This window comes from Eretmochelys imbricata, chromosome 8 (assembly GCF_965152235.1).
Source record: "Eretmochelys imbricata isolate rEreImb1 chromosome 8, rEreImb1.hap1, whole genome shotgun sequence".
In the NCBI taxonomy this organism is placed as follows: Eukaryota; Metazoa; Chordata; order Testudines; family Cheloniidae; genus Eretmochelys; species Eretmochelys imbricata.
Genome location: NC_135579.1, coordinates 33,814,081 through 33,831,445, shown reverse-complemented (window position 1 = coordinate 33,831,445; position 17,365 = coordinate 33,814,081). Strand labels below are relative to the sequence as shown.

At 45.9% G+C, this 17,365-nt stretch overlaps 1 protein-coding gene and 1 non-coding gene across 2 annotated transcripts in view; both read left to right on the top strand.

Moving 5' to 3' along the window:
• Positions 1-16,951, top strand: part of HSPA9 (heat shock protein family A (Hsp70) member 9) — a 32,090-nt gene extending 15,139 nt beyond the window's left edge. Inside the window, exons 10-17 of the mRNA XM_077824064.1 lie at positions 999-1,208; positions 4,294-4,521; positions 5,805-5,909; positions 7,032-7,149; positions 11,390-11,484; positions 13,528-13,620; positions 15,265-15,405; positions 16,240-16,951. Coding sequence (XP_077680190.1) covers positions 999-1,208; positions 4,294-4,521; positions 5,805-5,909; positions 7,032-7,149; positions 11,390-11,484; positions 13,528-13,620; positions 15,265-15,405; positions 16,240-16,302 — 1,053 coding nt within the window. The 3' untranslated portion in view covers positions 16,303-16,951. The remainder of the gene's footprint in view (positions 1-998; positions 1,209-4,293; positions 4,522-5,804; positions 5,910-7,031; positions 7,150-11,389; positions 11,485-13,527; positions 13,621-15,264; positions 15,406-16,239) is intronic.
• On the top strand, positions 5,366-5,436 carry LOC144269714 (small nucleolar RNA SNORD63). The gene has a single exon (XR_013347019.1). It is a non-coding gene; the product is annotated as a small nucleolar RNA SNORD63 (small nucleolar RNA).
• Positions 16,952-17,365: the final 414 nt, after the last annotated feature.

Here is a 17,365-nt window from a genome sequence, read left to right as displayed (position 1 = left end):
AACTTTAAATGGAAATCATTGTTTAAAATGTTCAATTGGCTTTGTTCTCAAGCATAAATGTTATAAAATAGAGATTGTTTGGTTTGTGAGGAAACAGTTTGTTGTTGCTGAATGTTTAACCCCAGTGGAGTAGGCTGTCTTGTATTTAAAAAAAAACCCTCATTTCTAATGTGTTTTTATTTGGTGAATTTTTCTATACTCTCTTAACAGAAAATATGCATGTGCTCTATCTTACAGGGTTTTGTCACTTTCTTCTACTTCGATTTTTTTTAACCTCTGTGATGTGAAATGTGAAGCTCTTGATAAAAAACATTGCATGTAATAAGGTGCTAGTGGGTTTTTGTTTCTAGACTCCCATTCCTGTGTGTTTACACATGTTGGTTACAGCAAACAATTCACAGCTCTGCAAAGTTACTGTGAACAGGGCCTGACTCAGCTTTATAAAATTTAAAAAGGTAAATGTACAGTAAAGTTCCACCACTGAAGAAACTGGGTAGAATACATGAGATTTGTCTTAACCATAGAGATTCTGTGGTTGCACTTAATGTTAAGTTTCTGTTTAGATGTAGTTTATAATAAGTTAACTGATTAACCATTTATTAAAATGTCAATCGTTAGATTTTTAAAGTCTAATGGGTCAATGGATTGCTTATAGCCATGGTTATAAACATCTAACATAAGCAGATCATGTCTGTAACCTGCTTATAACATTAATAATTTATCCTTTATAAGCCATTTGTAACTGGAACCTTAATATAAAAGGTGACCAGCCTCCTTAAACTGAGGCAATAGGGGATGGGGTAAAGATATACAGAAATCTTAAAATTATGTGTAAAAACTCAGTATGTTTTTCAAAAGAGTCCTAAAGGTATTCTTACAGAAACCTGTTGGCTTCATCTGTAAGTGATCAGTTATCTGTTGAACTGTGACAACACTGAAAGCCTCATATAGTTGCTTGATTCCCTGCTTCTAATAACCAGTGAATTCTTGTTTTGCAGACGGACATTAACTTGCCCTACCTTACTATGGATGCTTCTGGACCAAAGCACTTGAACATGAAGCTGAGTCGTTCCCAGTTTGAGGGGATTGTAGCAGATCTGATCAGGAGGACAGTAGCACCTTGCCAAAAAGCCATGCAGGATGCTGAAGTCAGCAAGAGCGACATTGGTGAAGTCATTCTGGTTGGTGGCATGAGCAGAATGCCTAAGGTATGGCATGTTCCTGTGTGACACACACCACTTAACACCTTTGTCCAAGGATTGAGTCACTTTTATTTGTGTTGCACAAAAGCATTTTAAAGGGGACCTAAGTCCTAATTCCAGAAACTTTGGCGATGCTGTAGGTGAAGGGCTGTCTATATAGTCAGCAGGATGAGTGGGTAGGGGTGACATGATCAGGCATGCCGCTCATGTGACTAGAATTTCTACTCCCTCCTTGGGTTGGTGTTTGATCCATGGGTCTGTCTGGAAGATACTGCTGATGGAGTTAACCTTCCCAAGACCAGTGAGAGTTGGCAGGAGTTACAAATTTCTGTTCCTGGCTCCTGCTGCCTGATGTGGACTGAACACAAGCAGTGCTGTTGAGATTTAAGAATTTAAGGCTTTCTCTCTAGCCTGTGAGAACAGCTGTGTGGTCAGTATGCTGCTGCCAGACTTGTGACTTTTGTGGAATTCACCCCCTCTTGTCAACTTAGCTTTGCCATCTAGGGATCTTGTAGGTTCACTGTTCTGGCTGTCAGCAAAGTCATTCTGTCACCTGCTGTTAATGCATAATTGGGTATGTGTTTGCTCCCTGGCATAAGCGATGAGCATGTTTCACTGGCCTTATGCTCTTAGCACTGGCTACCTAGATATACTTGACTCTTGTATACTGTGGTGATAAGCACCAGCAGGTGACTTAGACTTGCTTTGCTGACATGCAAAGTCTTGAACATTTAGGACCCACCTGCTGTTGATTTAGTGTTCTCAGATTCCAAGCTCCAAAAAGAACTGTTCAGTTCCCCTGAAGTCAGTGGGGAACATGCTTGTGCAAGGGTGTCCTCAAGAATGTGGACTATGCTGCTACTGGAGGTCTCTTAGGGTGCATCTACACAGCCAAAAAAAAAAAGACCCATGGCAGTGAGTCTCAGAGCCCGGATCAACTGACATGGACTTGTGCTGCAAGGCTAAAAATAGCAGTGTAGAGATGCAGTGTGGAGCCCAGGCCCCGAAATCCAGTGTGTGGCGGGGAGATCTCAGAGACCAGGCTCCAACCCAAGGCCAAATGTCTATACTGCGATTTTTAGCCTTGCAGCACCAGCCCAAGTCACTTTACCTTCGCTCTGAGACTCACTGCCATGGGTTTGTTTGTTGTGTAGATGTACCCTCAGTTATTCACTCCCAGTCTGTGGAGAACAGTAAAGACTGCTTTACTCTGTAGGTGCTGTGGTACTCTTCAGATGTTATCACCATCTTACTGTGACTGACAGCCATCCAGGATTCAGAGTACCCTGGTGGGAAGAGTCTGCCTGGGAGTGATTACTTCAAAGCGCTGGCTACACAGCTGCTTTCAGAGCACTAGCAGGAGCCCCACTAACCCAAGTCTGTTGATGAGGGCTGGGAGGCTGCTCCTGCAGGTGCTCAAATGCTGTGTAGACATACTCTGAGGTTTCAATGACTGTAAGGTTTGCAGGACAGAAGTCACTAAAAGCTACTGTCCTGGCCAAAGTCCAGTGATTGCATCCTCCCTTACTAAGGTCCCGGCAGTTTAAACTGGGCATAATATTTTCCTAGCCTTCTGTCTGAGTCTCTTATGTAGTGTTATACACTGTGGCTTTATTTCCATGGTGGGGGAAGCCCTTCCTGAAATACTGAGAATCCTTTGGGAGTGGAAGACACTACTTAAATGTCAGTATCCTATTTATACCTTTCTAGCACCATGTGGCCTTGCAAGGTTACATAACGCTTCCCCGACTACTCTCACTCAAAGCTTTAACTGCAGGCTGAGTTGAGCACAGCCATACCGAAATCTGCACCTGTGTATTGCACACAGTAATGTAGCTTTCTCCCTCTTGTACTGCATCTTGCCCAGTTCACACCACTGCTGGGTGGTTCACACCATCCCATTCACACCACTGCTGGGGTGGAATTTGACATTACTTGAAACTGCTCTCACACAGCCAGTGCTCCAGGAAACGTCAGGTCTGTGATCAGAAGTAATACTTCCCCTTGTACTGTAAAACATGCCCCCTAGGGGGAAGATTTCCAGTTAATTATATGGTCTTCCTGTGTGTTTCACTGTATCAAGGGAGTGTTCATGGGCAGATGAGCTGGAGCAGTGCTCACAGCTCCCCAGGAGCTCAGTGCTCGCTTGTCCAGAAAATGGCTGCTCCACAAACGCAGCTTGGGATGCAGAGGACCTGTGAGCATCAGCTAAAATCTCAGTGGTGAAGGTGGGCCCCTTGGAGTGGAATTGAGAGCCGTGTAGGGTGTTTCAAACACCCAGCTGAGTTTCTGTCCTGATACTTCAGCCATGGATCTGATAAATTCATCAGCATATTGTTCTGAAAAGGTGGAGCGCAAAGTATCTTCTGAAACACCACATTAAGGGGCTGGAGACATTGTTGCCCTTCATATGGCTTCATTTATTCTTTAATACACTAAACAAGATTAGGTGTGTCCTCTCCTTTCTGTGGATTTTCTAGCCTGCCCCATGGTTCTGTGCTTGCTATTGCATTTCAGTCCCCGGAGCTGGTCCCGGCACTGGGGAGAATAAGCCTGGAATATGCTGACTTGTGCCCAGCTGGGATAAGTGATCCCTGTTCTGCTCGAGCAGAATGTTGCTGTGTTATTGCTGTGTGGTGAGCTAGGGGTCAGTGTAGGTGGGAGTATTGAACTCGCAGGGGGCTAGTGTTCTCCATTCCCCTCCTTGGGTCACTCACTGCTGGCTATCTGGGTTGGAAACAGTATTCCAGGGGAGGGGGCTGTCTGTCTTTTGGCCTCCTAGGTGATGTAGGTGTAGGGCAAATATGGGTGCACCTGAATCCACTCAGCTGGGTGCTAGGAGGAGCAAATTGAGGGATGGGGGGAGTAGGAGCCAGTCATGGGCCTGAAGCTTAGTCTCATACGTCACTGGATGGCAGAAGTAGTAGGGGTAGGGGGAAGGGAACGGCAAAAGTGTCAGCTGGTTGGAGGGCAGATAATGAGGAGTTCCTTCCTCATATACATTTTTTATTATGCCATGGGGTGGGCTGTGGCAGCAAGGCTGTGATAACAGGAGTTCCCTACACGTCGGCTGTGTTCTGTACTCATTCAGGTGCAGCAGACTGTGCAGGATCTGTTTGGCCGTTCTCCTAGCAAAGCAGTTAATCCCGATGAAGCTGTTGCTATTGGTGCCGCTATTCAAGGTGGCGTGTTAGCTGGTGATGTCACCGATGTGCTGCTGCTGGATGTGACTCCTTTGTCCTTGGGAATTGAGACGCTGGGAGGTGTCTTCACTAAGCTCATCAACAGGAACACGACAATTCCAACCAAGAAGAGCCAGGTGAGGTTAAACATCGTGGCAACTGTCTGCTTCTAATGGAGTTCCTGGGCTGTTGTCTTAGGGACAGCACAATAGCAGGCATTGGGTGCCCCATGTTCTATTTCTGCCCCTTCCCTGTATTTAAGTCCCATGGGGACACTGTGATCAGTGTGCTTTTTCTCCCTATCCATGTTTCCCAGGAGGGTCAAAGTCATGCCACTCAGTGCTTTCCTCATAGCCCAGCCGACGAAACTGAACAGCTTAACGGTTTCACTCTGCTGCCTGTGGTAGCATGACTGGAGGAGCACTATGTGCAGAGGTAGCAGCATGGGCATGATCCTACGGTTGGGGAGGGAGAAGGTGGGACACCCAATATGGGGAATAGGTAAAGGGCGTTTGGAATTGAACACACCGTGAAGGTCCAGCTGGCTTAATAGTGGTAGCATTTCTGGGCTCAGGGCTAAGATGAGTTCACTACAGCAAGGGTTGGGAGCCCTGTTAAGGCAGCCCTCTGCCCCAGAGAGAGAGGATATGCCTTGTGTTGCTCTCTGACAACCATCAGAGGCTGAAGGCTTCTTCAGCTAGCTAATGAGGGTCACTGCAATATGCAGCTATTGGGGAAGAGAGCAGGGAATCCCAGACGAGTCTCTTCTCCTTTCCACACCCAAAAACCTAGACAGAATTCAGGTGGAAGGAGAGGCTGAAATCCAACACAAAATGAGGCCAATTAGTGAGTAACTCTTCTTTGTCGGGGCGGAGGTAGCTTTCACCCCAGTAAACTCAACTTCCCTCCCCCCTCTTTAGAAGCATGAGGTGAGAAATCTCTTGAGCTTTTTGTCTTGGGACAGAACCAGGCCATGTGTCTGTGCTATGATGTTACTGTCAGCACATCATTCTGAAGAGAACTAGTGCAGAGACTTAATATAACTGAGCACAATGCATGGCCAAAACTGCCCTTGCTGGTCTGGACTCATAGAGAATGCTCTCCCCATCTTGCAGGGATACTGAAAAGATTGGGCTCCAGTGCTCATTTTCTTGTTTCTCTCTGACTCCCAGACAAACACTTTGACTGCCTTTGTTGAAATCTCGCCTGCTAATCGTTATCTTTTTGCCTTAGAATCTTCACTGTATTAAAAAGCTTGTGAGGCATGGAGGGAAAATACACATTTAAAGTATTTCTTTATCCCTCCAGCCTAACTTCCAAGTTTTCATGCTGTTCCCTGTCCTTTAGTCCTTGTATAGTAAGTAGTTCAATTCAGGGGTTGTAAGCTGTCAAATATTCTGTTTCTCTCACCCTTCTACAGGTGTTTTCTACAGCAGCTGATGGGCAAACTCAAGTGGAGATTAAAGTATGCCAGGGTGAGAGAGAGATGGCTTCTGACAACAAGCTTCTTGGCCAGTTCACTTTGGTATGTTTGCACAAAATGTTCATAACCTTTAAACTACCTTTATGCAGTAAGTTCCAAGCCTCCCATTTTGTTTGGAACCTCCCCCCTTCCCTCCCCGCTTCTCTTGAAAGTGGGGACTTTAACAGAAGCCATTTGATTTTTACCTGCCCCACAAATGTAAAGCACAAAGTGATCCAGGCTCGTAAATCAGTAGGCCTTACTGACCGCCTGCCTTCAGTAGCCATACGCTCTTAGAGGCATTGATTTTTTTTTTTTTTTTTTTGGTACCCATGGAACTAGGATGTTAGATCCTGTTGCCAAATATAACTCAGTACTTAGATCCCATGTTGCTTCACAGTTGTCCCTGAGGCAGCCGGTAGCTGGCCCATCACCCACTCCCTTCAAGTCCCTTTGGAGCAGCCTAGATTGTGTTAGACAGCAGTTACCGTGCTTCAAGGGGTGATTGTGTATAGGACATAGCTGCTGCAGTTCAGTGTGGCTGAGTAGTTCACTCTCTTCATACATAATCAGCCTGTACAGGTATTTGTCCTCCTGATCCGTATGGATGCTTCTGATTTAATTTCAAGAGCGGTCATGTTGAATAGGGCTGTACTGTATCAGGACCGCCTGAAGCTAATACAGGTTCTTAAGACGCTTCTTCTTGCTTGACATCTCTAATATTAAATCCAGTTGCCGGAAGGAGCCTTCCGGTAAGGCAAGGGTTTGTATCTCCTGAAGCATGGTGAATCTCTCACCATTTAAACGTGGTAGCCTCAAGCAGGGCCTGGCTCTCCCCAGAATAGACCCAAGTAATTAACTAAAGAAAATTGAACTTGTTACTGTGCATGGGACGGGGAAAGTGACTTACTGGCATTAAGTTGTAAAACAGCATTTGCTCTTCTTATGACATTTATGGCAGCTTCCGGGTAGAAGTCTGCTGCTGCATTAAATTAGGTCTGTCCCATTAAGTCTATCAGATACCACTAAATTGTCACGACTGCTGACAAGCATATCCTGGGATCTGCTTTGAGGTTGTTTTAGTTGAATTGGCAGTTCACCAAGATAATATGCACAACACTGAAGGCTTCGATACCAAGCCCACATCTGTTGGGGAACTAATGGCTAAGCACTTCTGGTTTCCAGGTTGGAATTCCTCCAGCTCCACGGGGAGTGCCCCAGATTGAGGTCACGTTCGACATTGATGCTAATGGCATTGTTCACGTTTCAGCAAAGGATAAAGGGACGGGACGCGAACAGCAAAGTAAGTGCAGCTATCATTGTTGTGCATTCCCTTATAGTGAAGGGAAGGAAATTTATGGAATTATGCTTGGCTACTCGGTATGAACCTCTGAGTGTATGACCCCCAATAGTATGCTAGATGTCTCAAATAGATGGGATCCCTGCCCCCCAAAAGCTTACAATCAGAGTCATACATAGCACAGCAGGTAAGGGTGATAAGTAGGCAAATACGGGGAAGGGAGAAGTAGGACAATTTATATTTGTTACCAGTTATCCAGGAGGTATGGTATCCGCTCCAGTGTGTTAAACCTTGAGCACCAGGGATGGGCTGCTGGTGGCCACATCCAACCCACCAGGTCATTTTATTTGGCCTGCCAGTAGGCAGCAGAGATGTAGCCACAAGTGAGCTGCGGTGCACCCAGCTGGCACCCAGCCCACTCAGATCTGAGCACCAGGCACTGTGCTTAAAGTGAGGGGAATCATGGGATACAGGGCAAACGGAGCCCAGGACTGGGAGCAGGAGCCCACACACCAGATTGCAGTGCCACCTAATGGCCCAATCATCTCTCCATCACGGAAGCAGGGGCCGGGCTCTACCCTTCACCACCAGTCTCTGGTTGCTTCCTTAACATTGGCTCCCACCTCCCACAGCCAATCTAATTGTGGCCAGGCCCTGAGTTGGGATGAACTCATTCCAATGGGGAGGCATATCTAGAGCTGGGATTGTAATGGCAGAGCCCCTTCCTTGCGGCTGTGAGGGGCATTGGGACCTGGACTGGATCTCCCCCCCAGTCTCTGCCTCCCCCATGGGCACAGACTCCACCCATGTGCCAGGCTCCCCATCAGCTCTGGTCTCCAGCTCTGTCCCAGGCCACCCAGCTCTGGTTGCATTCTCCCTACTGGCAGAGTGTGTGCCCTGCCCCTGGTGCTCTTGTCTCTCAGCTCTCAAACAGCCAGCTAGTGGGAGGTGGTAATGAACTGGGTGGCGTGGGGCACAGTCGGAGCCTGTGGTGATGCAGGAGTGGAGTGGTATGAGTCAGTGGCAGTGACTTCAGTAAAAAACTGCACCCTTCAATAACCTGGATCATTCATTAACATTTATTTCGGCATGGACCGCCAAAGGGCTTTAGTGGCTGTTTTGACCCTCATCTACTACCTTAAAGCTGCCCAACTTCCATTTAAAATGAGCCCTGTACACGAGCAGTCCCTGTTGAGACTTTTCACTGGTGGGAAATAGGCTAGCTTTTAAGTCTTCTCTTCAGCAGATGAAATTGCATTGAAAGCAGCCTGACTCTTTCACTTCGTGAAATGCAGTGATGTAGGCAGAAGAGAAGTCCCCTGACAGTGACAGATGAGCAGCTGTAGGTCATGCTCCCTTGCACCTCCAAGAAGCTACCTACCCACAGAGGCACTTGGGGCAAAGACTTCTGTTTCTTGTTGTTTTTTGGTTGGGGAGAAAGGAAGGGGCTGAGCAGGGAGGTAAGTGACTGGGAACCCTGGACCAGGTAGGAGCTTGTTTCCACTGGTCTGCTGTGCTATGCACCTTGGCACACTGTCCATCTGTGAAACTAGTGTCATATGTTAATAGTCCTAGCAGCTTATTGTCTAGTCATGGGACAGCATCAGTGTGCCAAGCTGTGTTAGGGGGAGGTGGTTAATTAGCAAGACACCTGGCCAATGGCAAGCACCCATAGCATGAAGAGTGCATCTGATCAAACAAGCACAGTACTAAGAATGTACTAACCACTCTGCCACAAGAATTTTAAAACCCAGGTGCTTAAGGCATATTCCCCTGATAACCAGCTGATTCTGGTAGCCTAGAAACAACATCTTTAAACTGCAGGGAGTTTGGAGAGCTGAAGCGGTCACTGTGTTTATTTAATAACACAATCAAATATTAGAAGCAATATTGCCTCCACAATTACTGTTGTAACCATCAAGCACTGGTTTAGACCTCTATAACTTTGGCTTGGAGAACTTCTTTAGCCTGGATTGCTGGATTTCTACAAAGCTTGAAGAAAAATTGTCATTATTTGGCACTTACTTCCCTATGATGATTTGTTGACTTCCAGTGTGTTCTGCTTCATTCAAAAATGGCGTATTGCCTCTTCATTCCAGAGGTATGGAATTCCTTGAGGAATTTGCGGGTTATAGCTGAAGAAAACATAATTAGAAACTTGCTTTAATCATCTTGGTGAATATTTTTGGGCTCAGTCCTGCTGCTATTGACAACAAAAAAACACCTCATTGACACCAAATTCATTTGGAGCAGGAGCATGCGCTGTTTGTTGCCTTGTATTAGCTGGTTGCAGGTGCCCAACAGGATATGGAGGACCAGGGTTCTTATACCAGCCTTTAGCTATCTGTAGCATATAACAAAGGTTGCAACCATGATCCCATTGTAAATCTCTGACTCATTTGAAATAGACTAGTATTGTTAGGCTTTTAGGGTTTAGGCTCACTGTCACCTAGAATACTCTGTGAAAAATTTTAAGTGCTTACTGAGGTGAAGACCTAAAATTGGTTCTCTTCCTGAAGTGTTGTAAAATGTCCAATGACGTCTGTCCCTTGCTTTCCGATGAAATTGCATTACGCCACCCCACTTGAAATGTAGTTTGTAATGTTGCTCAAACAAGGCAGCTTTCACAGGGCAGCAGTAGGAAAAAATTAAGTTGCCTTTATTTGAAAGCTAGCTACAGTTCTGTCACTGAAGGAAATAGAGGGAGAGTGTGGCTGGAAACTGGCTTGTAGCCTGCTTCTGAATTGCTCTGGGCTGCTCTCCAAAAGTGAAAGGAAACTCCATGGCCTGATAAAGACTCCTCCTGCATTCCGAGCCAGAATGCCCCCTTGGCCTGAGGGCCATATACACAGGCTCACTTTCCACATGGAGTAACTGAAGAACAGTGTGAAGTGGCTTGCAGATGGTTACAAAGAGGGTATCTAGCACAGCTGGGAACACAATCTTTATCTGAGTTGCCAGGCTATTGTCTTGTCCATTATACCAAACCTCTCCAAGTGCTGTTCTGTCCTTGTACTTTCTAGTAGGTCTCCGTAGATAGGCACACTAACTAGAATAATGCAGACTACTAGCAACCTTGTGAGAAACTGCAGCCATTCAGCATTCTGTTGCTTTCAAGGTGCACAAGGATTGCTCTCTGAGCCCAAGAGCTGAATGCTCTCATGAGAGCAGAGAAATGGTAAATGCGGCACTAGGAAGGAAAGTCATTGGGGATCTGCACTTTTCTCTCATCAGATCTCTTAGTTTATGTTTATACTAAGCATTCTCAAGGCAATGCTTTTCAAACCATGGGTCATGACCCAGTACTGGGTCTTGGAATGTAAGGCACCGGGTCGCGGCAGCTCTGGTCAGTACTGCTGACCAGGCTGTTAAAAGTCCCGTCAGCCATGCTGCCCGGCTAAGGCAGGCTGTTCCAACTGCGCTGCGCCCTGGAGGCGGCCAGCAGCATGTCCGGCTCTGTGGCAGGGGGGCCACGGGGCTCCATGTGCTGCCCCCGCCCTGAGCACCGGCTCCAAAGTCCCATTGGCCAGTTCCCGGCCAATGGAAGCTGTGGGGGCGGGCAGTGCCTGTAGGTGAGAGCTGGTTGCACGGCTTCGCCTAGGAGCCAGACCTGCTGCTGACCACTTCCGGGGCACAGTGGTCCACAGTGCCAGGACAGCACCCCGGCTGTGCCGCTGACCAGGAGCCTCCCAAGGTAAACCCGTGCCCACATCCCCTGCCCCAGCCCTGAGCCGCCCCAAATCCAGAGCCCTTTCCTGCACCCTAAACCCCTCATCCCTGGCCCCACCCCAGAGTCTACACCCCAGCCCGGAGCCTCATCCCCTGCCACAGCCCGGAGCCCCCCAAACTCAGAGCCCCCTCCTTCACCCAGAGCCCCGACCTCCTCCTGCACCCCAACCCCCTGCCACAGCCCAGAGCCCCCTCCACACCCCAAACCGCTCATCCCCACTCCCCATTGGGTCACGGGCATCAATAATTTTCTTCAACTGGGTCACCAGAAAAAAAGTTTGAAAATCCACTGCTCTAAGGAGTCACTATTGCACTGGCTCAAATACATGCCTTGTGCTAGCAGCTCATTAGTACAAGGAAACGATCCCTAGCAACATAACTTAGCTGGTGTGTCTGGAGCATTAATGTAGGAGCTCTCTTCAAAAGAACATGAGTATTTGGATCTTTACTGTAGGAGAAGAGATTAAAATACAAAGCAGCATTTTTTAATACTGTACTTTATTTTCTAATGCAGTCGTGATCCAGTCTTCTGGTGGCCTCAGCAAAGATGACATTGAGAACATGGTGAAGAATGCAGAGAAATATGCAGAGGAAGATAGGCGAAGAAAGGTAACTTGGTGGTGGTCGTTGTGGTCTCTTCTAATGGGTAGTTTACCAGCCAGTCAATAATCTCCATTCCATATTATGAAACTGCACTCTACTCCAAGGGCTTCTGGCTTGACATATAAAGGCCAGATTAAGAGATCGTAATCATTGTACTCGTGCCTATGTTTGCATGTGCAATGAGTGCAATTGCCTATGCAAATGGATTTTTAGATGCCTAGATAACCACTTGTCCCCCTATTAAATTTCTACATGCAGTTGGCTTTAACTGCAAGAAAATATAGGCATATAAATACCCAGCTTATTGGCCTCTGTTCAATAGCTGACCTTATATTTACAAACCAAGTATTTAAAAATTCTTTTCTAAAGAATTAAAGGGACATGGTTGTGCTATAAATAGACAAATTCCCCTACCTGTTACTAATATGTGAACTGAAATTTTAAAATCTGGTTGAATCTACTTTTCACCACGGATGCTGTTGAATGTTTACATTTAATTCATCTTGGATAGTGAAGCTAGCCCTACCACTTTCACTTCCAGTTTCTCCTGGAACAATGCAATGCTGCATCTTTAGTTGCAAACACAGCAGGGAGCTGTTTTCACTGAACTCATTGAAATAAGTTTTGTTGTGTGTGTTTTTTTTCTAAATTTTACAAAACCAAAATGTTGGTCCGAACCCCCATGACACGCACACCCTTCAGTGGGCAGTTGCAGTGCACATGTTAAAAGCCTGGTCTCCAGCATCTTGAGTGCCAGATCTCATCTGAGTCTTGGTATTTATGCCTTCCGTGCACATGAGATCACCATTCCCTCAAGGAATATCTGGTCACAGTCCACATCTCCTTAGTCAAAAAGAAATGATGCTTTCTGCACTCAAGTGATCCAATCTATAATATTCATAAGGTTAATGGTTAGGACTAATTGATTTAATGAGGGTAAACTATAATGAATTGCTCTACTAAATATAGAACATTGATTTAAGCAGCTGATACTGTAGGATATGGCACTAGCATATGCTTACAGACTGCGGAAATTCACACTGTAGATGCTTTACACTGTTCTCGTCTCTACAGAACTAGTGATCTTGTTTTGGCAACACTTTTAAATCTCTGATCCTCAGAAGGGTGAGGTTCTGGTATAGACCAAAGGATAGAATATGCGAGTAGCTTTCTGTAAAAGGAGCTGAGTTTTCTTAAGAGGAGTTGTAGCTTTTTCTTCTCTGCTTCAGACCTCTGTTGAAACCCTAAGATTCTTGATCCCTTGGCATTTGGGAGTTACATGTGCAAAATACACTATTGAGAGGTGCCAGCTCCTTGCATAACTGTTTTCATGTATTGTCTGTCGGGTAGACTTTGTGGATACATAGGGCTTGTGTAGAGTGCTCTGAACATTCCCACCCCATCTCCTTGTCTTGTCACTGTTTATGTTCCTAACCCACTGAACTAGTGTTGGTGGTTTCAGGTGCCCAGATGACAGCTGTGAAATGCGGGAGACACACCCCTCCACAGATTGGGTGCACCACAGACAGCAGTACAAGCTTTCTTGTGCTGCCTGCTAACATGCTTAAACCGTGATCTGGAGTGACCCACTCCTGGCTGAGGGCAGTTCACTCTCCAGTTCCCATTTTTAACTCTTGGCCTCTGCAGGGTGTACTAGCTCAGGTGCTTTGGGTGGTGGTGGTTTCAGATTAGGTGCTGTGAACTTTGAACCACTGATGAGGACCAATAGAAAATAAAGGAGGTGGGTGTTTTTTGTTTTTGCTAACAACTCCATTGCACCTTGCAGCATTATTCTTGTGGGGCGTTTTCCTAAACGGGTGGAACATCCAGCCCTGCTCTGTCTGAGACTGCCAGCAGTGCAGTAGTTCATGCCGCCACGTGGATTAACGCACTTGAGCAATGGACCACACGGTTCATCTACCTGTAGTAAAGCAGCACTGCAGCAGGTCCCATGCTGGTTATCTTTGTAACCAGGAAAGCTAGTAGGTATTGCATGTCTTGACCAGAAAACCTGGTGTGCAAAAATAACCCACTTGTCAATTTGCCCAGGAACGTGTCGAAGCTGTCAACATGGCAGAAGGGATCATCCATGATACAGAATCCAAGATGGAGGAGTTTAAGGATCAGCTGCCAGCAGATGAGGTGGGTATTTTCTGATGCCTTTGTTAAAGGGGCCAGAGTTCCCTACAGTATCTGCCCTCTCAGGTGAAGAATGGATTAGCATATAACCTCTCAGGGATTCTTAACTGTTTAAAATATCATGTGGCTGAAACTTGCTAGAGAAGTTGACTTTCAGAATACATGAAGGATTCTTAACAGTGGAAGGTAGGCACAGTCCTTGGTTGCTTTTTGTCCCACTCGTACAGTGGAGGATTGTCTGATTTCAGAGGGAATTTTTTCTTCAGACACTGAATGTACGAAACAAGTTTTCTTTGTCTGTAAGTTAATCAGCATTAAGTGAAGGCTTCCATTCTGTCCTGAGAGTCTCAGAGCAGTGGGTGAACTTGCAAGTACAGAACCCAGGAACTTGGGAGCAGCTTAAATGGTTTTAACTTAGTTTCCTTCCTTTACCTGTAGTGAGTCAGATGCTTAGTGTCAGAGGGGTTTTAATACTGTTCAGTGACTGCTTCATCTCTGCATTATTTTTCGTTTCAAAAGCTATGTTTAAAACTGAGTTCACAAGCTGCAAAAGTATTAAAGCATCCACTTCAAACACAAAGAGTAATTTGGGGTTTTAGGAGGGGCTGAGGCTGGAGATTCTTGGCAAGTACCCTTGGATTAAGATTCAGTGGCTCTACCCAGATCACTGCTGGGCTTCTCTTTAAAACATGGGTGTGGAAACGCCAGGTGCTCGTGTAGCCCAGTGAGAGCGTAGAACTTGTTTTCTAGCCTAGCAGGGGCTGGGAAGGCAAGAGACTACATACTTAGCCTCTGAAGGGAAGTTGCGTGGGAAACATGTTTAACCCCATCATCAGCTTTGTGGGAGACTGGAGGGGCAGTGATAATGGGCACTGTAAGGAGCGTGGCCTGCTTGGAGCAGGGAAATCTGTTATACAAGGCTTCAAGAACATAGTATTCCTTCCAACCTGTGGGCCTAAAAGTAAAGGACTGACAGTGGCTGCCCACATTCTGCCTCTAGACATGGCTGAGTGAGTGTCCCACGCCCTCACAGCTCTGTCAGTGCAGCTGTCCCACAGTAACCTCATATCGCCAATCCTGCCCTCTTGAGCGCACTCCCAGTCTGACAGAGAAGTGCCAGATTGTGTGGAAGGTTTGACAGATGGCAGTAGGGATGGGATGGGACTATATTGCTTTTGTTTGCATCCCCACTCCTCCCACACACAACAAAGGGAGGAAACTCTTAGGGGCTTTGTGCATTGAACACTCTGCTTTGTGGCTCTTTCTGGTGGAGTTTTAAAGATGGGTAGATGAAGAGCAGCTTTTTCTGCTCCCCTTGATTCTGTGGTGGCAGTAGGTCACTCGAGGTATCAATGAGGCAAGCTTTCAGCCAAAGGGGGCAGTTCTGTCTCTGGGGCTTCTTCAATCCTTGGCTTCTCTGCTGAGACTGCAAACAAGGTGACCAGTTAGTGCAGCTGTAGTGTGTTAAGTGATGTGGGTACATGCCTGCCGGGAACTGGACAAGCTACTAGGCACTGCAGACTTTTAATCTGAGACTTAAGTCCACTCCTTTTGGCAAGAGCTGGGAGGGGATTGTGGAAGTGAAGGGAAGGGCTCAGTTTTAATGAACTAAGTGCAATGTAACTATTGTTTGTAACTTGTTTACAGTGCAACAAACTGAGGGAGGAGATTGCTAAAATGAGAGAGCTGCTGGCTCGTAAAGATGCTGAAACAGGAGAAAACATCAGACAGGCTGCGTCCAGCCTGCAACAGGCGTCCCTTAAACTCTTTGAAATGGCATACAAAAAGGTGGGTGTGCAGGGCTTGTGGATCACACTGGTGCTTGTACAGGGAGAGGGAGCTGATCCAAATGAAGCCTTAGAGGATTGTCCATGCCTGGGTAGCTCGAAGCCACAGGTCAACTCCCCTAAATGGCAGCTGTTGCACTAGTGACATCTCCTCTGGCACAACGTCATGAGCTGTCCAGCCAATCACAGAAGTTCTGAAGTCTGACCTTCAATATTATGTAGCATTTTGTTTGTGCTGCTGATCTGTGCCACCGATTACGTATAACTTTTTAATGTAAAACTACCTTGTCGAAACAGTCATTACAAAGCTCTTGATTGGTGACAAGCAATACTTGAGACTCTTTTTATACATCAAGATAAATGGGCATCAGGAAAACCTCCTAGCAGAAGTATGAATGTAGATCTTTCAGTGAGCGTAGAAAGGATACTATGTCCAGATGTTCAAATGCAGTTATTAAAAACCACTAAAATGATGGCAAACATTATTTAAACTTCTGTGCATAGTCACTGGATGCTAGAGACTCATCATGGGCTTCCTGACTGCTCTGTCTAAAATGGTCAGCTAGGGCCAGATTGTTAACAGTATTTAGGCCCTAATGAGATTTTCAGAAGCACTGAGGTGCCTAACTCCCTTTGGTTTCAGTGGGTATTAGTCGCTTTTGAAATTCCCACTTGGTGCCTAAATACCTTCAATAATCTGGTCTTTAGACTTTGATCACAATATTCTTCTCACATTGAAAGACAGTCTAGAAGAAATCTGGGCAGCTGCTTCCAAGCTATCAGGATATCTCTGTGGGAGTAGTGTTCTGTAACTAACAGATAGTGTCTTTCACAGATGGCATCGGAGAGAGAGGCTTCTGGTGGAAGTTCTGGGGACCAGAAGGAAGAGAAACAGTAGAATGTCACTCTTGCGCACAGACTGCAGCAGGAAGAGGGTGAAAATTCTGAAGCTTGGGAGCGAAGGGACCTTCCTGAGCAGGAATGGGCAGAATTCAGTCTTACTGTGTTTTTGCAGTATTCTATATATAATTTCTTTAATGTATAAATTTAGTGATGTGTCCACTAGATGAATCATCATTTCATGAAAGTTAATTCATGCTAGACAAAGTTCTAAATATTGAGCCCTGTGGTATTTTCAACTGAGCGGTTGGGGGATTCACTCATCATTTACTCCTAACATTTGACGAAGTGGTATACTTAATTTGTTTAAAGGTTTGAAACCATGTCACAAATTCTGGGGTGAGGATGGGAGTCCTTATGTATCCTCTTCGTGGAGCCAAGTGCTTGTGAACTGATTTGTAACAGGTCCTGGGTTCAGCAGTGGCAGGGCCAGCTACGTTGCTAGAGAACGTTAAATCTGCAGCTAGCTTAGTATCCTTGTACTGAAGGAGAATGGGTTACTTTAATTTGGCTGTAACTTAATTCCTTTTAAATAAGGCCACATTGAAGTTACATGCGTTGCTTGTCCAAGCTTTCTGCTCCATACCATGTCTGTTCTCTGCGTATAGTAAAACAACTTCCCTGATAATAAAATTGTTCTTACTGGATCTGTTCTGGATTTTTTAAAATAAAAATGGAAAAGCGTCTAATTTCTCTTGAGGTTTTTGGCTAGTTGCATCCGGGTGAAGTGGCATTTGTTGGTAGACCCCCTGCTGGCACAAAGAATGTGAGCAAACTGGAAACCTGAACACCATACATGTTTTTGAAACTAGCTTCATTGATGCTTTAGTCCTGGTTACATTCAGAAAAGTTCTTCCTGCTTTTTTCTTACTTAGTGCTTGCATGCTCTTCTTGGAACGTAGGAATTGTCCTGCTGGCTCAGACCAGTGCTTTATCTATTCAATATCCTGCTTGGAGCCAGGCATCACTGGCTCCATAAGAAATTATGCATCATGGGGCTTTTTGCACTTATAGAAGTTTCTTCCAGGCCGTCAGTTGGCTATTGCTATGAAGAATGGGGG